This window comes from Melopsittacus undulatus, chromosome 19 (assembly GCF_012275295.1).
Source record: "Melopsittacus undulatus isolate bMelUnd1 chromosome 19, bMelUnd1.mat.Z, whole genome shotgun sequence".
Taxonomy (NCBI): domain Eukaryota; kingdom Metazoa; phylum Chordata; class Aves; order Psittaciformes; family Psittaculidae; genus Melopsittacus; species Melopsittacus undulatus.
In genome coordinates, this window is record NC_047545.1 from 3,904,884 (window position 1) to 3,929,674 (window position 24,791).

General features: G+C 53.7%; 2 protein-coding genes across 6 annotated transcripts in view; both read right to left on the reverse strand.

Annotated features, from left to right (window-relative positions):
* Nucleotides 1-4,914: 4,914 nt before the first annotated feature.
* On the reverse strand, nucleotides 4,915-19,123 carry MOB3A (MOB kinase activator 3A). 4 transcript variants are annotated; one of them, XM_005141494.3, is made up of 4 exons: nucleotides 19,028-19,123; nucleotides 8,863-9,408; nucleotides 6,622-6,824; nucleotides 4,915-5,663 (listed from the first exon to the last, which is right to left on the reverse strand). In XM_005141494.3, the coding sequence occupies exons 2-4, from the start codon at nucleotides 9,278-9,280 to the stop codon at nucleotides 5,634-5,636; spliced, it is 651 nt and encodes a 216-aa protein (XP_005141551.1). In that variant the 5' UTR covers nucleotides 9,281-9,408; nucleotides 19,028-19,123; the 3' UTR covers nucleotides 4,915-5,633. The 4 variants fall into 4 exon arrangements, with proteins under 4 accessions (XP_005141551.1, XP_030898149.1, XP_030898150.1 ...); XM_031042289.2 differs by lacking the exon at nucleotides 19,028-19,123 and adding an exon at nucleotides 14,716-15,177; XM_031042290.2 differs by lacking the exon at nucleotides 19,028-19,123 and adding an exon at nucleotides 14,465-14,680.
* A 597-nt stretch (nucleotides 19,124-19,720) lies between these two features.
* The window catches only part of AP3D1 (adaptor related protein complex 3 subunit delta 1), a 34,927-nt gene continuing 29,856 nt past the window's right edge, over nucleotides 19,721-24,791 (reverse strand). For both annotated transcript variants that reach the window (XM_034070689.1, XM_034070688.1), the window contains exons 28-32: nucleotides 24,598-24,686; nucleotides 23,473-23,558; nucleotides 22,918-23,039; nucleotides 22,116-22,195; nucleotides 19,721-21,763 (exon numbers count right to left, since the gene is read on the reverse strand). In XM_034070689.1, coding sequence (XP_033926580.1) covers nucleotides 21,668-21,763; nucleotides 22,116-22,195; nucleotides 22,918-23,039; nucleotides 23,473-23,558; nucleotides 24,598-24,686 — 473 coding nt within the window. In that variant the 3' untranslated portion in view covers nucleotides 19,721-21,667. The remainder of the gene's footprint in view (nucleotides 21,764-22,115; nucleotides 22,196-22,917; nucleotides 23,040-23,472; nucleotides 23,559-24,597; nucleotides 24,687-24,791) is intronic.

Below are 24,791 nucleotides of genomic sequence, written 5' to 3' on the forward strand. Positions count from 1 at the left end.
CCCCCCCGCACTGCACACAGGGACATGGACACCCCCCTGCACTGCACACAGGGACATGGACACCCCCCTGCACTGCACACAGGGACAGGGGCACTCTCCTTGCACCAGGGAGCAGTAACATCCCCCCGGTACCCCAACCACCCCCCACACCTCCCAGCACAGGGACATGGGCACCTCTGGACACCCAACACTGTCTCCAGGGACCCTTGGGGACCCCCCCGCACCCACTGCAGCTCCATGTTCACTTTCTATGCCCCTGAGGCTCAGGGCGGGGGGGGGGCGGCCTTGACCCCCCCATCCCACACATGGCACGAGTGGGGCCATGCTCAGCCCCACATCCAGGCCTGCTCCAAGGATGGGGGCAGCAGGACACAGGGTCACATCCCTGCAGGCCCCGCAGGATGCACCCAGTGCTGGCGTCGGGGGGGGGGGGGGATGCCATGAGCAGGACCCCCCCAGTGCGGCCTCATCCTGAGTCACGTGACGCCAGCGGGGCTGAGCACAGCCGTGCTCATGGCGCTGAGCAGGGCCAATGGCGGCTGCGGTGCATGACTTCACCGCCCGCGCCGCGCATTGGCTGCGGCCCCGACGCCGTCGCAGGCACTGACTGCACCCCACGTCACAGCCCCCCCCCAAGCAGCCCCCCTCTTCCAGTGCAGGACTCACAGCCCCACAAAGCCATTGCCGGGGGGGGGACACCGCAGGGGGGTCCCAAACCCCCTCCCTGCACACCCAAATGCCATCCAAATCCAACCAGATTCCTGCTTTTCCAGGCCCTGGCGCTCGCTCAGGGACATTGGGGCAGCATGGACCTGTCTATCAGCGCTGCTGCTGAGGCCTCTCCAGTGAGCAGAGCTGGGGGGGGGCGGGGGGGTCTCAGAGATTTGGCTCCCATAGGGGATGGACAAGGGACAGGGATGGTGCCGTGGGGCACGCCGGCTGCTGGCCCGTGTGGGTGACTCCGGAGCATCCGGATGCCTCCCAAATTGCGCACGCTGCCATGTAGGTCACCACGGTAATGACAGGGCAGCAGCGCTGGCACCCACAGCCCCCGGGGGGTACCCAGGGGTGCCCGGCACGGCAGGGACACCAAGGGGTGGCCAAGAGCTTGCCCAGCCTGCGGGTCCCTGGCATCACACGGGGCTGGAGCACTCACTGTGCTGCGTGCTCACTGCGTGTGCAACGTGTGTGCTCTGCATCATGGTACCTGTTGCATGCAGCCGTTCATGACCTCTGCATGCCTGGCACACGCTCCCTGTGTGCTGCTGCGTGCTCAATACACGCTCAATGCATGCTCTTTGCAGCCAGCATGGTGGGAGCACTGGGGCTCAGGCTGGGGGAGCAGAGAGTGAGCATCCATGCGCTCCCCATGCATGCACCCAGCCAGACGTGCACACGTGTGCGAGGGCAAAGCAGGAGGCAGGAGATACCCTACATGTGTGTGCAGCCAACACAATGCAATGGAAGGGCCCCGATGTCCGCTCACATCCCGCATCCTGGGGGCTGCGAGCACTGTGAAACCCACACTTGCAGCTCCCATCCCCATTCCCTGCGCCCCGGGGTGCCCCAGGATGGGGTCTCCAGGAGCCGATGGTGCCGACTGAGGGAAAACAGGAGAGTGGGGCCGTGCCGGAAAGCGGCTATTGTTGGAATGGGAGCAGAGGGAGCGGAGTCGGGCCGGAGGCCACCGTGCCCTCGCAGGCAGGAGCAGTGGGAAGGGGGCTGCCCATGGGGTGTGCAGCGCTTCCCCCTCCACCGCCTGCTCCGGTTTGGAAGGGAGGAGAACACCACAAACCCTTTTCCCGTGCGTTCCGGCTTTGCCTCCCCTCGCTCCATCTCAGATGACAAAACCTCCCCAAACCCCTGGAATTTCCTTCCAGCCTCGGCTCTCCCAGCGCTGGTTCTGCTGCCGGGGGACACTCGGGACACATTCACACACGTCCCCCCCCCACTGCAGGGCATCACCAGGGATGTGGCTCCAGGAAGGGACCGAAGCAAAACCCGTGTGGGTTTCTTTGCAGCCACATCTCGGCGCTTCCCCCACCAAGGACCCCCAGGGCAGAGCTTGTGCTGGGGGCAGTGGTGGGACACGGCCACAGACTGAGGAGGGGTGGGCACATGTGGTGATGGGGTGCTTGGAGCGCCCTGCTCCAGGGGAAGGGGTCCCTGCCCGTGGCAGGGCTTGGAGCTGGAGGAGCTTTCATATCCCTTGAACCCAGGCCAGGCTGGGGCTCCAGGAGTCTGTGATTGGTTTCTCTGTGACTCCTCAATACAGGGTTTGCATCCTGAAAGTAAAAGCAAACCCAAACGGGAGCTGAGGTCCTAAAGCTCCTCCACACCCAGGGGCTGGAGGAGCTCGGCAGGAAGCGGGCACAGGGAGAGCGGCTCCTTCCTTGGGAGCTCCCAGCCAGAGAGGACGGATGTTCATTTCCCTATGAACATAGGGCCCCGCTCCAGCTCCGGGGCTGATTCCATCTGTGCTGTTGGGATGGGGTCAGCCCCGCAGAGGGGAGGCTGCGGAGCGCTGGGCACCCGGCTCAGCCCAGCCCTGCAAACGCGTTCTCTTTGGGGCTCTCAAGGCCCTGGAGACCCCTCGGTCTGCAGCCGGGCACAGGAGGGGTGCAGTGACCGACGGCTCCGGCCGCAGCGGAACCGGCTCAGCCGGTGCCTGCAGCTCGGGAAGAGTCAACACAAAGGGAGGTGGGAGCAGGGAGCAGGAGGCACAAGCAGGAAAGGAGGGAGGGTTCTGCATGGGCAACGTCCTCACTGCTGCGTCCTGCTCAGCACCAGCGCCTCCAGCCCAGCGGCTCCTCCCCCACAAAGGTGCTTTTATAGAATCACGGAATGGTTTGGGTTGGAAGGGTCCTTAAAGCTCCTCCAGCTCCAACCCCTGTCAGGGGCAGGGACCCCTTCCACTGGAGCAGCTGCTCCAAGCCCCTGTGTCCAACCTGGCCTTGAGCACTGCCAGGGATGGGGCAGCCACAGCTTCTCTGGGCACCCTGTGCCAGCGCCTCAGCACCCTCCCAGGGAACAGCTTCTGCCTTAAATCTAACCTGAGCTTCCTCTGTTTCAGTTTTATCCCGTTATCTTGTCCTGTCACTGCAGTCCCTGATAAAGGTCCCTCCCCAACACCCCTGTACCCCCCTTCAGACACTGGAAGCTGCTCTGAGGTCTCCATGCAGCTTCTCTTCCCCACGCTGAACAGCCCCAGTGTTCTCAGCCTGGCTCCATTCAGGAGCTGCTCCAGCCCTTGAGCATCCTCATGGCCTCCTCTGCACTTGCTCCAACAGCTCCATGGCCTTGTGCTGAGGACACCAGCACCGCACCCAGTGCTGCAAGCAGGGTCTGATGAGAGCAGAGCAGAGGGGCAGGATCCCCTCTCTCAAGCTGCTGCTCACACCCCACGGATGCCCTGCAGCGCACGGGCATGGCTCTCATGGCTCTCATTGCTCCTCCTGCCCGGGCTGGGCCGGTCCCACATGAAAGCAGCCGGATCTCTCCCGTCGGGGAAGGGAGGGCAGAGGAAGGCAGCGCCTGCAGCCCCGAGGGTGGCAGTGGGACGGGTGCAGACGGTGCTCACTGAGGTCGGTGTGCAAGGGAAGCAGATGAGCACTGACACACACAGACCCGGCGCTGCTCAGCCCCCCAGCACCGGGGCCCTGCGGGTTCGTGCCCGTCCCAGCTTGTGCTCAGGATCCGGCCTCGCACTCCAGGGGCTGCGGATGCTGGGGCCCAGCTGTGACGGGGGCTCTGACCACAGCACCAGGCAGGCACACTGCACCCTCCAGCACGGCGGGGACACGGTTCCAGCTGAGCTGCACCCACAAAGCACAGGGAGAGGGGCCCCTGGCACCTCTGCCATGCAGGGGAGCAGGCAGGACCTGCTGCTGCAGGCAGGGCACAGCAAGGGCTGATGCAGGCAGGAGCTGCAGCTGTGGAGCCCCTTAACTTCTCTTCTGGGCAGGAACATCACCTGCAGACCCTGAATGCAGAGGTTTGAGCAAGAGAGCTCTGCCCAGGGCTCTTCTGAACATGCTGTGAGCTCAGATTCACCTCCCAGGCCCCCACAGCCAGGTTTTAGAGCTGGGAGAACAGAAGAGCTCAGCCACTGGGTCCAGGGACACTGCAGACATGAGTCAGGACAAGCTGAGCTCCAGCACCCACCTGCTCTGCCCCCACAGCCCTGGGAACACGCATGGGGCTCGGAGCAGCCCAGACCTGGTAAAGTGACAGCAGGAGGAATGAAACCTCAGAGCAGCCGAGCCAGGAGCTTTGGGAACTGCAGGAAACAGCAATCCAGTACTTCCTGAGGAGTCCAAACACATGGGGTTTGTTTTGCTGATAGAAAGCCTCTGACGAGCGAGTAATCACAAGACATCCAGCAATGGGATAAGTAAATACAACATAATTTATTGGTTCCATTTCAGAGAACTATAGTGGTATTTGTACAAGTGTCCTAATGATAGTCACGTATGTACAGAGATTCCAGGACACAGGAAAACATCGTAAGGAAGAAGCGGGTTAGTGGTACAGTTTGGTCACTGGTCATAGAAACCTTTTCTCTTCCTGTAAACCCTGGCCCCCACTCCCCCAAAATCCTACCTACCTCGGGGGCACTGCCAAGCTCCCCTCACGCAGCAGAGCAGCTTGTGCAAGCAGCAGCAAGGCTTGTGGCCTCTGGCTGCACAGCAGACCCTTTGGTTAGGGGATGTGTGCAGCTGAGTGGGGATGTGCTGCTCGGGAAGAGGGACAAGGCTCCGTACCCTAATGGGAAGCAGAAAATGGCCCATGTGCAGGCAGTGAGGCTGGGGTGCAAGCAGCTCAGGTCAGGGTCAGCGTACCGCAGGGAGATGGTGAGTGCAGGGGTTTGGGAAGAAGACTTCCTCATGCCTGTCCCAGCGCCTTCCCTCTGCTTGGCCTGAGGCTGCCAGCCTGCATCCCCGTGCTGGGCTGGGCACGGGGAGCTCAGCTCAGAGCTGCTGTAAGATGCAACAGCAGATTGACAACAGCAGAGCTGCAGCACTCCCTTAGCAGCAGCAGCACTGGTCTTGTCATGGAAGAAACTCAAATCCAACTGAGGGAAAGCAAGGAGGGGACAGGATGCCAAGCAGAGAGCACAAAAGCAGCTCTGTCCAAAAACTGGACTCACAGACAGTGGAAGAAGTGCTGGAAGCAAACAGCACCCCAGGGGATCCACATCCACCCCACATACACCATTCATGGATGGGAATTGGGTGTCTGGAAGGAAGTACCGCTTCCATGGCAGCACCAGCTACAGAACATGGCTCTACCTGAAGCATCTGGCTTGGTTCACGTGGTGCTGCTGCATGCGGGCATGAGGAGGAGGCAACTCAGGGTGGTTCTTCCCTCCTCCAAGAGCGAGCATTCCCATCAAGTGGCCCCAAATATTTTCTTTTTCTTTTTAATAGAAATTACTATAAAAAACTAGTTTATCTAGAGCATCTTTAAAAAAATATTCCTGCAGTATCACAGTTTGACATTGAAACTCATTAAAAATATATAGATTTGTTAACAAAATGTCTCTGTTCTCCCCCTGAATCACATCTCCCACGCAGGAGCGGGACTCAGAGTCCTCGGGAGAGAGGCCGAGGTGGGAGCAGGAAGGTCTGAGCTCAGTGGCACATCCGGGAGGTCATTTCCTTCTGCCAAAGGGACAGAAAAGACAAGGGCCCATGAAGGCAGATCCAGATTGACAGGGAGGGTGTGGATGACCAAACCTCACCTTTGTTTAGTCAGCCACGCGGTGACACTTCCCAAGAGCTCCGGTTTGGGCAGGTCAGCGTTCCCCCCACCACCACAGGACACCCTTCCACTGCCCAGTGGCTCTGCAGGTTTGCTCTGTTGCTAACAGCTTTGGGAACACCATCATCACCTCCTGGGTCTACCAGGTCATGCTCTCCATCCTCCAGACTCCTTGGGAAGGTGCTAGCATTGCCCTCACTTTTGGTTCAGCATGGGAAGCAAGCACAGGGAAGGAAGCACATCCCCATCCTGGATGGCCAACAGTGGCAGGCTCATACAAACAAGGCAAGCCAGCTGCTGGAAACGCAAGGAGGTTGCTGGAGAACAAATCCACTTTTCCCATCCCATACCCAGAGAACCTTGCTGAGCTGTGTCTCCACATCCTGACTCCCAGTTTCCCAACAGTCAAGCTGCAAGGCCAACTGATGTCCTGAATTTGGGCAACCAGTTTTGAGAAGGTAGAATCATACAATAGTCTGGGTTTGAAGGGACCTTCAAAGCTCATCCAGACCAACCCTGCAATGAGCAGGGCCATCTTCACCCAGATCAGGTCACCAGGAACCACATCCAGCCTGGCCTTGGATTTCTCCAGGGATGGGGAATCCACCACCTCTTTGGGCAACCTGTGCCAGTGTTTTACCACCCTCATTGTAAAGATTTTTTTCCTCACATCCAGCCTGAATCTCCCTCTTTTGGTTTAAAACCATCACCCCTTCAGAATCATAGAACAGTATGGGTTGGAAGGGACATCTGAAGGTCTGGAGACCTCTGTGACCCCCCTGCCACCAAGCCAAGCCCTTCTGCACTGCCCCAGACCCCGACAGACCAATGTGTCCCCAAGCCCACCCAGACACTCACCAGTGGTTCCAGCTCCTTGGTGTCTATCAGATTGAACTCTTTCACAAAGTAGTAAAAGTGCTTGTAGCAGGTGTTCACGTGGGCTTCCGACCCCATCTGGGTGATCCTGTCGAAATGATGGATGTAGACATGGACAAAGACCCGGAAGAGCCTGGAGAGAATTTTCTTCACCACTGGAAGGAAGTTCTTGGGGAAGGGAGTACCTGGGAGGTAAGACACCACCAGCAGAAACTTTCAGACAAGTTAAAACTGGTTCTTTGGGGCAAAAATGAATTGCTACAAAAGAGATCGAGACAAAAGGGCTTCTGTCCCTGGCACTGGACCCCATCCCTGGCAGTGTTCAAGGACAAGCTGGAGCAACCTGGTCTAGTGGAAGGCATCCCTGCCCATGGCAAGGGGTTGGAACTGGGTGATCTTCGGGTGCTTTCCAACCCAAACCAGGCTGGGATGCAATGAATTTCCAGTCCCCCTCTCTTTTTGCCTTGGATCAGGTTTTTCAAGCATGAGCTGTAAGAAACTGGCCTTGGAGATTCCCAGATTCCCAGCAGCTGCTTCAGTCCGATAGAGTTTTCTTCTACTCCTGTTTCTCATGTTTATATAAAGAACACAAAATACAAGATAGGACCAAACAGCTTCCCAGAAGAAAGAGTCAGTGCCGTTAACTCCCCACAGTTCTCTCTTATTCTGATGGCTCTTTAGCTCTTTGGTTAAACAGTAAAGATGTTAAGGTCTCTTTGAAGGGATCAGTCCTTCGGGATTTCTTTAGCCAGGGCCCTGCAGTGGAGCCCACCAGCCATCTCAGGGCAATACATCCCAGTTTCAAGCTCACATAGGCTGGTTCTGGAGGAACAAGGATTGGTTTAAACCCTTTCAGTGCTCTGCAAAAGCTGCAGCATTTCAGCTGGTGCTGAGGGTGAGGAATCTGCTGAAAACTGAGCTGGCAACAACAATTACAGCTAAAAACTCCTCCAAACCACAACCCTCCTGCTGTGGGAAACCTGCCTTGCCTCCCTGAGCACAACAAACACCCTGCTTGTAGTCCCCAGAGACTCGCAGGAGAGTCCTAGCTAAAGGCAACGCAGCCGTTGTGTGGGCAACTGGAGGAGCAGGGGGGAGGATTTCAGTGTCTCAGCTGTCTGAAGGAGTTTGTGGCCTTGCTCTCCCCTCTGCCTGCTCAACACCAGGTTGAAGCAGCATTTTGGCATGTATGGAATAGCCCTGTGGACACTTGTGTGGCAGATGAGATGAACTGCATCACATCAGAGCTTCCATGGGATAAATGCTGGGGCAGGAGGGTGGGAGCTCTGCTGCATCTTGTCTTTTGCATCCCAGAAGATGGGAGCTCTGACAGGGATGAATCATATTTACTTAATGCTTCAGATACTGAATTCTCCCACCTTACTTAACACAAAATAAACAAAACCCCTCGCCCTCTTTGTGCCAAAGCCAGCACACGAAGCTGCGTTTGGATATGCAGATTTAGGTGTCTTAGGCCAAATTCTCTTTTGCATCACCCTGGCAGTCGATGAAACGCTGCCCCTCCCTCCATGCACGTGTCAGCATCCCCCCAGCTGCAACCAACAGCCCAGCACATGCCAGGAAGCATTGAGCTTGAAAGGGCAGAGTCAGCGACTGCCAGCCTGTAATGACAAAGAGCCTAACTATGGCAACGTGGCCTCCATCACCCAGCCGATGCAGAGCACGCGCGTGGAACCCAACCTGGCAATCAGCTCTGACAGAGCTCCCCTAAAGGAGACCACAGCCAGTGTCAGCTGCTCGAGAGTCATGGCAGAGTGTTCTAAGAGCAGTCTCTTCACTGCTTAGGCACAGCTTGGCTTTACTTGAGGTATTGTATCCATGGCTCCAAATGGGATCTGATACAGCTCTGGGTGTTTTAGCACTCCAGAAGAGTGCTGAAGGTTCTTGGGTGCTCAGAAGGGCTCACTACACTGCCAGGCTCTGAGCAGCACGAGAGGAAATAGCTCTGCTACAAGGCTGGCCTGTGCAACAGCATCACCTGGAACAGATCTCCTAGCCAGGCTGGATGGGGCTTGGAGCAACCTGGTCTAGTGGAAGGTATCCCCGCCTGTGGCAGGGGATTGGAGCTGGACAAGCTTGAAGGTCCCTTGCAAACCAAACCATTCTGTGATTCTATGTTTCTAGAAAGGGGACCTGAGGGCTCAAAAGAGAAGGCTCTGCACCAACCTCCCTCCTCCCAGCCACAACTAGAACTGAACTCACCGACATTAGTGGGAAAGATGTCCTCGTTGTTGATCTGTACCTCAATCCAGTCCATCAGGAGGTTCATGTACTGGGGAGCAGAGAGGGCTGTGGGTTTCCGGTACTTGTGCTCATCCTGCCACCGGTACTCATACTTGGGTCCCCCCGACATGACAGGGCAGGACTGCTCTGTGCAATAGTCACTGATGGTGCCGTAGATCAGGTTGATGCGGTTGAAGAAGTCCACCACGTGCACGGCCACCCAGTCATTCTGCTCCTCTCCTGGTGGCAGCTGGACAGCAACTTTCAAGTCCAGGCCAGCATTGAGGGAGGCTTGAGCCTTCTTGTGCAGCTCAAACCGCTGAGTCCCCGGCTCAAACTTGCGCTTGGGCCGGAAGGTTTTGTCTTTATTGAACACTTGCTTTAAAGCATGGGACATTTTTCTTCTCTTCTTCTTTCTTTTCCAGGTCCGTAGTGATGAGAGGCAGAGATGCAGCGCTGTCTCGGGGCAGGGCTGGGGCCACTCTGATCTTCACAGAAGCCTTCCTCTGTTCATCTGGTGCTGATCTGCAACGCAGCACAGAAGGGCAGCAATTAGGAGCAGCTCTCTCAACAGGAAACCTTGTGTAAATCCCATAGGCAGAGATCTGGGATACCATCTGGGCCCTCGCCCCACATCTCAGAAGGGGGGGAAGCCAGTGCCAGGTTTCTTTCCTCCCCCTTCTCTCTAGAGTGTAGCCTGCAGCAGAGAAGCAGCTCGGCCATCAGAGGTGCCAAGAGTCACCCCTGCAAGGTCTTCCCACACACTCGGTGTGGGGATGAGGAAACCAGCCCCACAGGGAAAGAGCTGTGGCTGCAATTCACCCCATTGAGACCCAAACCCTACAGAAGCAAGGAGAAACTCAGCTCTAACACACCAAAGAGTTAAGAAGGGTAAAACAAGCTGGGTTTTTCCTGGATCAGATTTTTCACCTCTGCTCCCCCACTCTGGAAACAAGCCCACCTAAAAGGTAAGGTTATGGCAACCCAAACGGAGCTCCAATCTGTTGACAGACATACTCCAACAAAGCCGCTGCTTGAGCAGATGTGTGCGCTGTTGTGGTGCTAAAGACAGGACATGAAAGGGTGGAGGGGAACAAGAAAGAGAAGAGGAAGAAGAAGTCGCAGCTCAGACACCCAGAAAGAGAATATCCTGAAACACCACGAGCTGTGAGAGTAGCCACAGCCTCTTCTCAGGTGCAGGCAGACCATAAACACACTTTTCATTGCAGCAGAGCTCACTTCAAGGTGAAAGCTGGTTGAAAGCTCGCCTTCCTCTTTCAGTCTGTGGAAAAGAATCAGCTCCAAGAGGGTGAGACACAAGTTGAGATCTGAAAGGATGCTGATGAGAAACACAGCTCTGTTTATCTGTAGGTAATTATACCTCCTTTGTTCCCACATCCATCCCCTTGTATAATTTGTGTCAAGCTGGTCTTTGATGGAAGCTTAAGGCAGAAAACTATGTGTACCAAGAATATTGTTTTACATGTGCTGGGCAGAGGAATAAGTAAAGTAACAGAAATTAAATAAAGCTGATGCCTTATGGAATATGGCAAGTAAGAACTTCCATGATTTTATAAGAAAGCAAGCAAACGGATCCCTTTCACCAAGCAGAAATCTACTCTGATTTCTATGAAGCCATAGTTTGTTTGAATATGTAAATAATTTCCTCATATGCTGCCAAGAGAATTCCAAATTCAAGGTCAACACTCCAGCTGCCACAGTTCGGCCCATCTCTAACAGATGCTGTGCAGTGCTAATCAGCATCTCTCCTCCAGAGAAAGATTAGAAAGACTTAAACCAAGGCCTCTTGGTTTCTCAGAGCAAGGCAGAAAACCCAAACCACTTCAGTTTGTCCCACTAGGACCAGACTCAACATTCCCAAGTGCTGCTTTTCCCGTGGGAATGGGCTCAGTCACTGCTTCTGTGGAGGAGCAGAGAGACTCAACCTCCTGTTGCAACATGGGCCACAACATGAGCTGGGAGAAACTGAAAAGGCATTTTAATGTGGCCTATTGAGATCCACCCTGGGCAGGAAGGGGAATTCACTGCACACGTGGTCCCGCTGTGTCCAGCACTGCTGCCACCTCCTCAGCTGCTGCCTGAGTCTAAGAAAGAAGGAAAATCACAGACCCACAGAACCAACCGGGTTGGAAAAGGCCTTTAAGCTCATCCAGTCCAACCGTTCCCAGCCCTGCCAAGGCCACCCCTACCCCATGGCACTGAGGCCTCGTCTCCATGGTGTGTGAGGGCCGGTGCCTGCAGCCCTGCCCTGGGCAGCCTGTTCCAATGCCTGAGCACCCTCTGGGGCAGGAATTGTTCCTCAGCTCCATCTAAACCTGCCCTGGTGCAGCTTGAGGCCAGTTCCTCTTGTCCCACCCCTTGTTCCTTGGGAGCAGAGCCCAGCCCCTCCTGGCTCCATCCTCCTGCAGGCACTTGGAGGGAGCCATCAGGTCCCACTGAGCCTTCTCTTCTCCATGTGAACCCCCCCAGCTCCCTCAGCCGTTCCCCATCTCTTGTGCTCCAGGCCCTGCTCCAGCTCCATTCCCCTTCTCTGGCCCCATCCAGCACCTCAAGGTCTCTCTTGTAGTGAGGGGCCCAGAGCTGAACACAGGATTCAAGGTGCAGCCTCCCCAGTGCTCAGTGTGGGGGCACAATCCCTGCCCTGGCCCTGCTGCCACCCTGGTGCTGATCCAGGCCAGGATGCTGGAGGCTTCCTGGCTGCCTGGGCACAAGCTGCTCATGTTCAGCTCCATCAATCAGCACCCCCAGCTTCCTTTCCATGAGCAGCTTTCCAGCTGCTATTCCCCAAGCCTGGAGCCTTGCAGGGGGTTGATGTGGCCCAAATGCAGGATCCAGCACTTTGACTTCTTGAACCTCATTCCATTGGCCACAGCCCATGGATCCAGCCTGTCCAGATCCCCCTACAGAGCCTTTCTATCCTCCAGCACATCAACACTCCCGGCCAACGTGGTGTGGCCGGTAAATTTACTGAGGGTGCCCTCGATCCCCACATCCAGATCATCAATAAAGATATCAAACAACACTGGCCTTACCACTGAGCCCTGAGGGACACCACTATTGGCTGGGAAAAAAGGACCTCCTCCCCCCATAACGTGTCTTTAGGACGTGTTTGGTCACACCACAGACACGGTTAGAGGAAGTAGTGAACTGCACAGAGTGACATCTGAGCACAGAGAACAGCTCTGGTTACCCAGAGCTGTGTCACAGCCTCACCACATCCTGCAGCACCCAGGGACTGCACCCACCCGGCCATGGTGCCACGTCCGGAGCAAAGGGGGGATCAGCCTCGAGTCCCCGGCAATGTGGAGAGCAGGTGCTGAGCCTGCAGCCAGTTCCAGCAGGAAATCAGTCCCAGAGAACACTCACACGCGATGGTTTCCTTATGCTGGAGAGGAGAAATGTCCCTTCAAACAAAGAAGGCATCGAAGAGCAGGAGCATCGCCCCACACAGAGCTCCCGCAGCATCCTCGGCACAGTACGACTGTTCCTACCTATTTCCTGTCAGATCTGATCGCAGTGACCACGCTCACATTGGTGCTGACCAGTGACTGCACATCAAGAAGCAACCACTGACCATAGTCCAGAAGATACTGCCATTTGAGCAGGGTGGAGGGACTCTGAGTAGGGCTTATTTGGTGCTGAGGCTGTATTCATCCTACAAACAGCTTCCTCTTTCTACAGAGACATCACCCATGAGAAGTGGGGAGCTTGACACAGCAGCAATTGTCTCTCAGACGATTCAGCATCTGTCTGAAGGCATTAGCAAAATGAGTAGCTGAGACTTCAAGCAGATGTAACCTATTTAATTATGGTTTTTGACTGCAACTGAGCTAAAAGAAACATTTAGCTCTAGGAAAAAGGAAAAAAAGAAAGAAAGAAAGAAGACATGGAGACCAAAAGCATCCCTGACATTGCTTGAAGATGATATCACACGTACAACACCTACTTCCACAGGCAGGAGTCACAGCTCGGGCAGCACTGGGATGCTGCCTTAGCACAGAAGAGAAAGGAAAGGTTAGGAACAATTGGGAAACGGGACACGCAAGGCACCTGAGTGGTGTTTGCAGGCTTCAAAGATGAGATAATCCCCCCCCCCCCAAAACTGACCTGCAGCACATTCTGGTTACTCCTCCCCTCCAGCCAGCCAAGACTACAGCACATGTCACCGGTGCTCCAGGAGCACCCTGGCCACCCCTCCGAGCTCACAACCACCACAGGCAGCCCCACACTGCGGCTGTCCAGAACACAAACAAGCCTCCAGCTTCCCACTGTTCCCAAGTACACCAAGAAATGGCTCAGAATTGTGCTGGTTAAGGAGCAACGTTACCAGCCCAGGCTGGGTCCCCTCTTCCCTCCCCCAAAAGTTCGCTTTCTCCCCTAACTCTGGGCAGTCCCAGCTCCAGTCCCAGCACTGGTTTCTGCTGATGGCAAGCCAGGGCAGGGCTGTGGGAATCACCCTGCTGCTCCTCTTCCCTAGCTGGGAATGGCAGATCCAAGCTAGGCTCACGTTAAACCAAGCTCTGGGTAGAGGAAGCCCAAGCAGTCGGCTCTGTCTCTTGGTTACTTTTACATGCAGAGAGAGGCTATAAAAACATGAAAGAGTCACCTCTCCTAAACCACTTGGAACTGCCTCTTCCCTTGCAACATGTTGCAGCCATCCCGAGGCTTTCCAGGAGTGAGCAGCATTCCCACCGGATCCTAACCCCCCCACAGCAGCAGCAGGATGGCTTGAAACCCTCTTCCAGGAGTCCCATGACTGCTCCGTCAGAGCCTGCCTGAACAACATCCAGTGCTCCCCTCACCACTAACGCTCTGCAGGGGTTGAACATCAGCCAGGGACCAAAACCAGCACGTCAGCAAGCTCCTACCTGCGCTTCAAGCCCCGGCAGATGACTCCTGCAGTTGCTCAGCCCGGCTCTGCAATGTGTGCTCGTAGGCAAGGAGGCAAAGAGCTTCCTTTTTAACAGAGGGGAAAAAAACCCAAGCCCTGTTCCCTGGGTGGCTGCAATCCGAAGGCTCCTGCAGGCTGGGGAGGGGTCAGACCCAAACCACTTCCCTCCCAGTGACCCCAGCGCCAGGCTCACATCCTGCTCAGAGAGCCCTTGAGCAAACCCCAGTGAGCTCTCCAGAGAAGTGCTGTCTCTGGTTTCCTTTTAGGGAAGCCATGCTACTGCCTGATGAGATGATACCAACATGGGGCTGCTCGCACCGAGCCCAGCCTGAACCTCCTGCTTCTAACTGCAGCCCCTGGGGATGAGCCCGTGCAGCCACCCTGGCCCCACTGAAGGGAGAAGGGAGCAATGATCCTCCACCTCCCTCCCAGCACGGTTTTCAGTGTCCTTACTCACTGCTAACGCCATCGCTTCCAATACAGGACACAAACCCACCCATGCTGGTTTGCTAAAGCAGCCACAATCTATCGGCTGCATCGAGTGCTTCGAGAAAACAACAAATGTACAGAGCACACCCAAAAAGCAGCTTTGAAACAGGAAAAACACAGCAAAGATGGACATTCATGCACACTTTTTTCCATAATTCCCCACCCTCTTTTCACAGATACCTTCCCACAGCCGTTCTGTGCTGTTTCGGATGAGCTGATCCTGGTTTTCTATGATCAAAGCAGAGATTTTAATACGGACAGCAAGGATCAGAGCAATTACAGCGAGCAGGGCTGGAGCGGCACAAACAGCAGGCAGGTTCTGAGCCTTTGGAGCCAGTCTGGCAACACCCAAGGCAGCTCACCTCCACGGGATCAGTGCTCTTTGGGATTGTTTCAGGATAGGAGGCACAAAGGTGTGTGCCTGTGCTTACCTCAGCCGGGGCAGGGCACGGAGAGCAGGCTGAGCCATTCATGATCCCGGCGAGACACTTCCACGTCACCGGCTTCCTGTCTGGCACCAGTCCGGCCCAGGGAGCTGCCAGTGTTTTCCCAAACACTGATCCTTCCCCTCCACAAGCTCTGTCCTGGTGCTTCTGCCTCTTCTCCTGCACCATCGCTCCCCGCTGCTGCACAAGGAGAGCCAGAAGCTGCCTGTTGTCACCCCCAGCATCGCCTTTGTGTTTTCTTCTCCATGCTTGCTCCTGGCTCCTCTGAAGTTAAAGGAGAGGGAGCAGGAAGCGGCTCTGTCCCTGCTGCACCTACAGCCCCAGGCTGGGCCGGTTCATCCTGCTGCTCTGCAGGACAGTATCCACAGTTTTCTTTGGGAAGCTGCTTTAGCAGCAGCCTCTGCAACAAACTTCACAGAGCCCCTCAGAAACACGCATTTCAAATGCTAAATTCCCAAGGTTTAGGCAAACAAAGAGCCCTTTATATTGCACCACAACTGTCAGTTCTAAGAAAGTTCTGTCGATCACTAGCAACTCCCCCCCCGCAATTTAAATGAGTTGAACAAGTTGGAAATTCCAAGTAAGAAACTGTATAGATACCATATCACTTCCTTAGGAGCAGGACAGTCACTTTATGTGCCTCTAAGCCATGCAAACCAGAGCCTATCAGCATCTCCATATGTATAAGAAAAGGCCAAAAAATAGCTATACTGGGCTTTAATTGGTATCCTGATTTCCTCCTAAAAGGCATTCAGACCAGCTTTAAAGTCAGGTTAGTTTATATAATAAAGGGAAAAGCCCTGTTAAATGAAGCTATTCTGGGTTAGGAGAAGACCCCAGTGCAGCAGCTCTGGCAGAGCCCATCAGGCTGCTGATGGGCTACTCACAAGCAAGATGCAGCAAGAGGCACCTCTCCAGCACGCAAGCAGGACAAGGAGAGGGCAGTTCAGGGCTCCTCTCTGAGCTCAGGATCTAGATCCAAACCATGGAAGATGACAGGAGGGACATTATGGGGGTACTGAGGGGAGTGAGCACTGATGGAGCTGGGTAACCCTTTCACTACAGGTGACAGGAGGTGCTGGGTCTATGAGCTCCTTCACCCAGGGACTGAGCCTGAGCACGAGCTGGCCAACGCTGCCTTCAGCAGGGCTAATCCCACACCAGTACCTCTTCTCCCCATGTCCATGCTATGCTTTCAGAAGAAAAGCAGTATTGTTTCTTGCTGAAAGCAGATGCCCATGAGGCTTGCTCTTCCCCTTCAAGGGGAGATATGTCAGTAACCTGACACATTACATGTCTCCAGGCAAGGAATAAGCCTACTGATGTGGAGCTAAATAGCATCTCAGGACTAACCACATCATAAGACCTCCTGCCACACAGCAAGAGAAGAAAGAAGCTAAAACCCCCAAAGGCCCAGACAGCAGCTCCGAGATAAGCCTGCAGTTAAGATGAAATAAACATTACATTGCCTTTCAGTGCAGCCATGGGCTTGACTCGGCTCCTGCTTCAAAGTGGGACGTTTTGGATGGCTCTACCTCATTTTCTGCTTCATGAGCTCCCTCGGAGCCACTGCATGGGCCACGATTCCCCCAAAGCCAGACAGTTCCCAGGACATACGGCACCCAGCAGCATCACTTTTGCCTCTTCTCAAATTCATGGAATGCTTCAGGTTGGAAGGGACCTTAAAGCTCCTCCAGCTCCAACCCCTGCCACGGGCAGGGACCCCTTCCCCTGGAGCAGCTGCTCCAAGCCCCTGTGTCCAACCTGGCCTTGAGCACTGCCAGGGATGGGGCAGCCACAGCTTCTCTGGGCACCCTGTGCCAGTGCCTCAGCACCCTCCCAGGGAACAGCTTCTGCCTAAGAGCTCAGCTCAGTCTCCCCTCTTCTGGTTTAAACTGACTCAACCCCAACAAAGCCAAGCACCCGGAGCCTTCGCCCAGGCTCTTCCGGAGCAGTCCAAGCTGCTGTGGTGTGATGGGTTTTCTTGCACAGGCTTTGCACACTTGCACAAGTGGTTTGTTTTCAGGCCTTCGTTGCCTCCCCTCCTCCTCTCTGCTTCACATACTCAGAGCAACAACTCACCCAGGCTTTAGCACAAGCCCAGCTCCAGAGGGAAGGAAGCAGCACTAACACAGGAGTCATCGGTAACTCTGCCTCCCAGGGGCATCTGGAAAAGGGAGGCTAAAGACATGGCCTCAGGTACACTCTTTATTGAAAGCATTAGATGGATATTACTTATTTCTGAAGATAAGCTGCTAAGCTCCAGCAAAGCCAGCTACAGATCCCCTTACAGCAGCTTTTATGGCTCACAAAATACTTTCCTGTCTTGTAAGAAATGACAACTCAGGAGGTGAAGGCAGCTCTTTCCCCAGGCTCCACTGCTGTGCACAGGTCTGGTTTGGGTTTGTAATCTTTCTCAGACCCCACATGCTTTCCGTGCTGAGAAGGGAAACACTTCTCCTCTGTGTGTCCTTATGGACACTGTGTCCATAGAGGTCCCTGGCCCAGCAGCACGAGGCACACATCAGCACAGTCCCACCTCAACACATGGGCTAAACTGCACTGTTTCGGTTCACACCCCGACAACCAAAGAACCACGGGAGAGCCAAGTGCGGCCAAAGAAGCATCTGGCAAACAGCTCCCATGCTAGAGCAGAGCTGGAGCCACAAGGAGATGCTGAGCTCGCTCCAAGCTCCCCAAGCCTCAGCGGAGCAGGAGAGCCCGTGCCCCCTCGTGACGATGGCACAACCCCAAGTAACGGGTCCGAAAGAGCATCCCAGATCCTGAAAGGTGAGCAGGCACAGGGAGCTCCCCAGTGTAAACCAAGAGCTATGACAGCACCAGGCTCCAGGAGCTCCCAGCAGCCTCTCCACCCTACCTGGGGACTCTATGAGGTTCCTGCTCAAGCTCACAAGTGACTGAGGCAGAAAGTGAAGCTGCAGTGTGGAATACACAGTACAAGGAGTGACAGTGGATAAACACAGAGCTGGATGGGAGCCTGGAAAGGAAGCAGAGTGCAAGGATGAAGCTCTTGGGGACTGTGATAAACAGGTGGCTGGGGAAATTCCACATCTCCCAGCAGAAATCCCCCCTGCCCTGCAGCTTGGGGAGGGCTTCCAGACCGGAAAAGCATGGAAGCTGAGAGAGTGTGGCTGCTCTCCACCTCCAAGCATCAGGAGAAGGGGATCTTGCGTTTCACTAACACCAGAGCCAACAACAGAGATGCCGTTTCCAAACATCTGCACCGTGCGCTGGACAACTTCACATCCCTCTCTCTGGAGGCCTTCGTGCCCTTTCCTTGCACAGAATCATGGAATCATCCAGGTTGGAAAAGCCCTTTAAGCTCATCCAGTCCAACCGTTCCCAGCACTGCCAAGGCCACCCCTAACCCATGGCACTGAGGCTGTGTGCACACTCGCAGGGCCGGTGCCTGCAGCCCTGCCCTGGGCAGCCTGTTCCAATGCCTGAGCACCCTCTGGGGCAGGAATTGTTCCTCAGCTCCATCTAAACCTGCCCTGGTGCAGCTTGAGGCCGGTTCCTCTTGTCCCATCCCTTGTTCCTTGGGAGCAGAGCCCAGCCCCTCCTGGCTCCATCCTCCTGCAGGCACTTGGAGGGAGCCATCAGGTCCCCCCTGAGCCTTCTCCATGTGAACCCCCCAGCTCCCTCAGCCGTTCCCCATCCCTTGTGCTCCAGGCCCTGCACCAGCTCCATTCCCCTTCTCTGGCCCCATCCAGCCCCTCAAGGTCCTGTAGCGAGGGGCCCAGAGCTGAGCCCAGGATTCAAGGACTGCGCTCCCCAGTGCCCGTCATTCCCACATTGTCCCCGATGGAGCTGTGGTGATCGCACCGCTCCGCATCCCCGTGCTCACAACACGAGGCAGAAGCGGAGCAGGATTTGCCTTGAACCCTCCCAAGTTCCCCCTCATGAGCCGAGCGCCGCTCACCACGAGGAGGAAGAGGGCGGAGAATTCCCCATTCCCCCCAGGCACTGAGGGATGAAGTTCAGGATTCTGCCTTTCCCAGGGGCATTCCTTAGCGTGGCCAGAGAAGGGCAGGGGGAAAGAAACACGAGCCTCATCTGCAGGAGTTTCTGTTCCAGGACACGTAAGGCAGCAGAGCCTCCCCGGGGCCGCAGCAGCGGCTCAGCACGGACCGTTCGCCTCACGGCCCGGCCTGAGGAGGCCGCAAGGCCCCGGGAGCCGCTCCCTGCATGGGACCCCCGAGCCGGGCTGGGGCCCTGCCCCGCCGCCCCCCGAGGCCGCCCGGGCCCTGCTCCCCCCCCCCCGGTTCCCCGGTACCTGCCCGCTCGCAGCTCCGCGGTGCCGGCGCGGAAGCGTCTCCCTCGTGGAGCCGCAGCACCGCCCCCCGCCCCGCTCGGAGCTCCTGCGCCAGGCCCCTCCGCGCGGCTGCCGGCACTACTTCCTCTTAAAGGGGCCGCGCCACCCGCGGGGAATGGGGAGGCGGGGCAGGAAGTGGGGCCGCGGCGGGGGAAGCTGCGTGTTGGTGTTTGACCGCCCTCCCGTTTAGTTCAGTTTTCTTTTGTAATGCTCACTTATTGCCATTTATTCTGTTATTTTCCTTTATTATCCTTTATTTATTTTGTTACTCTCTTTTATTATGTTTTCTCGTGAGAAAAAAATAATATAATACATTTCCTTTTATTCTACTTTATTATCACTGGAGCTGCTCCCAGGTCTCCCCTTCTCTTGTCCAGGCTGCCCCAGCCCAGCTCTCTCAGCCTGGCTCCAGAGCAGAGCTGCTCCAGCCCTCGCAGCAGCTCCATGGCCTCCTCTGGACTTCAACAGCTCCACATCCTTCCTATGTTTGGGACACAGAGTGGGGTCCTTACCTCCTCCTGAGCTACTGCAGTGAGATTCCTCTGTCCTCCCCCACAGACAGGAGCATTCAGAGCTGGGATAAATTCACAGCATGGTTTTGGGTCCATACAAACTGGGAGTGTTTTACAAAAGGATGAGTTAGAAAGCCAAAAATTGAACTTTGTTTTGAAAGTTTTATTGGATCATCTCGACACAAAATCATTACAGCAGCTTGTGGTATGTTGGTTTTGTTTTCCTTTTGTTGTTTTTAAGGGAATGTTGATAGCAAATCAATTTGTGAATGTAACACATCATACAGTTTCAAAAGTCTAGAATCACTGCACAGGATTCTGTAAGAGAAGACTCTACATGCTAAAGTGACAGTTCTCATCCATGAATTAAAAAAAGAAAACCCAAACACTAATTGAGGAACATTATCCTTGAAGACAATTGTAATATGTTCAGTTTCTAATACACCAACGGGCTCACTAGGGGAGGCTGACCAACACTAAACCACCTCACCAGCAGGGAAAACAAGCTCCTGCAGCATGGTCAGAACATGAAGCTGGTCCTAGAAATAAAACCAGGGCCTCTGAACACCCTCATGTGGGAAGAGGGTGAAGAGCACAAGTATAGGACACTCACCCAGAGATGATCAACACTTCATCCTGTGGCCTGCTTGGGGTTTAGCTCACGGTGGTGGTGCTGGAGAGGCACAGACCAACACAACCCTCATTGGGGACCCTCCTGGTGACAGCAACCCACAGCTCTCTGCCCCGGGGCTCAAAGCAAAACCGTTCAAGTGTGTTCTCACTTTGCCAGGTGTAGAGCAGCAAAGGTAAACCAAGCGGAAGAGGGGAGGATAAAATACAAAGCAAGGTATTTTGGAGGACATCACTTCAGCATCGCTGTAAAGGACACAGCAACATCCCCTTCTGGTCAGTGATTCCACAAGATTCCAAGAGTGCAGAAGAGGCTTCACTTTGTGGACCCTGCCTTTCTTCCTTCTGAAGGAACCTGCTACAGAGCAGGCCTGCAGCTCCTCACCAGCACCTCCTCCTGCCCCCTGCAGGGATCCAGGTACACTTGTGCTGCTCAACCCACAGGCACTGCAAGGGCAGGGCTGTGGAATGCTGCAGGGATGAGAGAGGGAGCAGGGCTTGTACCTCCAAACTGTTCAGAGCACAGAGGATTACACACGTGGGCATGTTTCTCCAACCTGGCAGTGGTCAACCTCAGCTGGTGAGTGAAATGATACAAAAAGCAGGAACAGACCCCCTTGGATTTCCAGTTTCTTGCTACGCCCTAGGAATGTGAAATTGAAGTGGACTCATGAAACACATCATCAGAGACTGCTCAAAGGGCAGAAGCATGAGAGACTCCATTTGCAGGGGTGACAACGGGAGCAGAGGACCAAACAGTGACACTTCCAGCCTGTCCATGCAGTCACTCTCTACTCTTTCAGCTGTCACTAAAAGAAGGTTAAGGCTCAAGGCAACTACTATAAACAGAAAGTCAAACATCCCAATTCTCTCAGGGGTCATTTGGATTAGCTCAAGGAGATGGAGGATGTTTATATGCTGATCACAACAGATCTTGAGATAATAATAATAATAATAAATCATATATATATAAAAAAACAAAAGAGGCCTTCAGGTCCAGCACCAGCCTCTGCTAGAAATATACATCAACTACAGCAGCCCTGAAGACACATTCCATGGCTAAGTATCAAGTCAACCTCCCCTGGCAATAAGCACAAGCAACACTGTGCTACTGTTGATGAAATTCTGCTTAGTCCACTGTCCCACGCAGATAGCAAAGTTTATGGGATGGATCATCATGAGCTGCTGAATAAATAGCGCCCTTCCCTCCCTCCTCCAGTCATGTCACCAGGGTCTCTTTGGGCTAGAAAGGGTTAACACCACAGTTTGTAGAAAGTTTTGAAATAAAAAGGTAACATACAGCCTTAAAATGCCTAAACTGCAAACAATGGTGGAGTTAACTGAAAAGCACGTGCCCCAGGATAGTACATGCGTACGAGGGAGAAACTTAACACTTGGGTCTGCTCGTCTTTACACGTTAGGTGTGTTTCTTGCAGTTGGAGTATTCTGTAAGGAGTATTCAGCACTTGGACAATGTCTCTTTCATTTCATCCAACAAGTTGCTAAGCAGGGTGGAATCATTACATTTCCCATCTATGGATACAGAGTTCTCTCCCTTGGAATGAAAAAAGAAAAGAGAAATCAGTCGGTTCCTCTTCTAAGAGGGGACAATTTTATTTGCAGCCAAGCTCAGGGATTGGGATCAACCAGTGAAGCCTGCACAGGATCAGAGCAGGCTCAGCTGAGAGAACACCTTGGGGACAGCTCGAGGAAGCAACCAACACAGCTACTACCCACCGGGTGCATGCTGAGCAACAGAGCCCACTGGGAGCTACCAGTGCGGTAGCAGCTCAGTGCAATCTGCCCATGGTGGCCCCAGGGATTCAGACAGGAGGGTTTTCCCCTCTCTGAGCCAAGGAAGGCTGCGGCTTCTCTCTGATCTTGCCTCAGTGTTACAATGCTCTCACCTTTTTTACCAGTAGGCAGACGTGATGGCCTTGGATAGAACGACTGTACATGGATGCGCATGAATCAACGCGTTCCACAACTATAAAGAGAAAAGGAATTTTCATTTAGTAGGACAACTTTTAACACAGGGTTTGCTTCCCCTGAAGAGGAACTATTGCTTTCCCTGGCCTCAAGGAACAGGAGTTTCTACTGAGGGAGGGGAGGAGGAAGTCAGGGTTAAGATGATGTATGTGCCTGGCTCCTCCTGGCTCCTATCTAGGGTATTTCACAATCACGAGGTTAAGTCATTTGTCTTTTAAGTAAGCTGCAACTGTTTTGTGGCAAAAATGCTGATCAGGATGTAGATCTCTTCCCCAAAAACACTTGCAGCCTGGCAAACATCTAAAGAGTTCAACCAGAGCATGATGAAACAGCCATTTGTTTTGCTTCATCCAGTACTTGTGTTTTAATTATTAAGTCCAAAATGGAATAGCTTGAGCTCTCCCTGACGGAAACAAAGCACTGGGGAGGAGGCAGGCTGAAGCACTGGAGATCAAACACAGCCTTCAGAGAACAGTTACAGCCCCGACTATAAGCAAGCTGCTCCTGTGGTACCTGGCACATGCCTTGCTGGGCTGGAGGAAAGCCACAGGGACAGAAGGAGTGCTCGTTCTGAAGAACACTGCATGTTTTGATCTATTACAGTACTGGCCATCACCTCCTCCTGTCACTGTTGAGGCCACAGAGCGTTGCACTGGCCAAGCAAAGTGGGAATCTTAGAATATGGAATTTTGCAGAAGGTTTGCATCAAGGAAGACTCACCTGAAAAATGGTGATGAAAACAGATCTTTGCCAGTAGATGTTGGAAAGAAATGCTAATTCCATCTACTTTAATGGAGCTCATGTGCAGATCTCCAGACTCTAGGAGCTTGGCAAAAGCATCACTGCAAAACAGGAAGGAAAGTAAACACTTCAACTAGAAATTCAAGTGAAATCTGCCACATTAACCCCATGCAGACCTTGAGATATCGCAGGATGCAGAACTCTAAGTACTACCAAGCTCTGCGAAAATGGGTTTAAAGCAAATGTGGGAACCATACTCCAGATCGGAGTGACCTCAACTAGAGCTGCTTCTGGAGGACCTCTGCCAGCCTACAGGGCACAGAGCTCCTTCTTCAGAATGCATAAGTTCATGAGGTTGCTGGATATATTTTGACAGTCAAACATGACACAAGATAACCAAACTGTAACCAAAGCAATCACAAGCAGCTGAAGTCACAAGCATGCTGTGTATCTTACAGAGATGCCCTGCAGCCAAAGCTCAGCTTCATATGGGTGGCAAAAGCACCAGTGTTGTGCTCCCTAAGTGGCACTTACCTATAGCAAGGCGTCGTGATCAAGTATGAAGCGCAACTGAAGTGCAATTTGAAATCTAGTTTTTCATGGGTTGAACCTTCATCATTCTGCAACAGGTCAAAGGAAAGGAGATGAATGGGAGCCCTGAGGCAGCACGAGGAGGCACCACCCCCACACCTACCAAACAGGCACCAAGGAAGACTTCAGGGCTCAGTTCCCTTTGATGTACCCTGGCTGGGCCTGAAGGATCAGTCTGAAAACAAGCATCACGCTACAAGATCGGGCCATTCAGAGGAAAGATGTGGGCAGCTGGGTCGATACAAACACCTACAGCAGGTAAGGGACACAACTGGAGGGAGTGGGCTGCATTTCTGATTGCACTCTGCTGAAATACATTGAGCAGACTGAGTTTAACCCTTGGAGATGTGGCTTTACAGTTCCCTGTTTCCCAAGCCAAATAAAAAGTTAATCTCTCCCAGGTTCTCAGGTACTGAAAATAGGACTCAAATACTATTTTAAAGAAACCCTTAAAATAAAGAACATGGCTGACCCAGACGTAGCCACAACTGTCTCCATTCACTTCCTTCGAGCTGTTCATGTAGCTCCTTCATTAATAATTGTACTGAAATAAGATCAGTAACCCATATAGTCTTGTACAGGTTGATACTCATTAAACACTGCCTTCAGCTAGCCTCACTCTTGGGCTGGGTTTCCATCCTTATTAACTATATCTAATTCTTACTGTTTTACCAGCCTTGTACCAGGTAGCAGAGTCCAGCTGATCTTTGGACAACTGAGATCAGAAGGAACAGCCTGGGTTGTATCTCTCCCTAGTTGGTTGACCTCCTCTCCCTGGCAGATGCACCACTGCGGTGATTTTCTAGCTGGCAATGTGGCATATGTTTCAGGCTGCATTGCTCACACACTGCCAGGGATGACAATTTAGGGCATGCTTACGCAGTATTCAGGACACTCTTTGCACGAGATGTCATGTAAAAATACTTCTCACATCACAGAATGGGCTGGTGCAGCAGGGATGAGATGATGCCTAAAAAAAAAGCTCTAAAGCAGTGCTTTCCACCCAAGTCAAGCTCCCTTATGCAGTTCCAAAGGAAGCAGAAGCACACAGTTTAAAGCTGCACTTACTTTGACTATAAAGGACAGTGTTCCTTTTAACTTCTGAGCCATAACAATACTCTGAAGTGTAAACACAAACTGGGCTTCATTAGAGATTCCTAGCATGAAGAAAGGAGAGGGAGAAGTCAGGTCAGAAAACGCTTTCCATCTCCAGGTAATGGTTAGAATAAACCCATCAGTAGCAGCTAAGCTTTATGCACTGA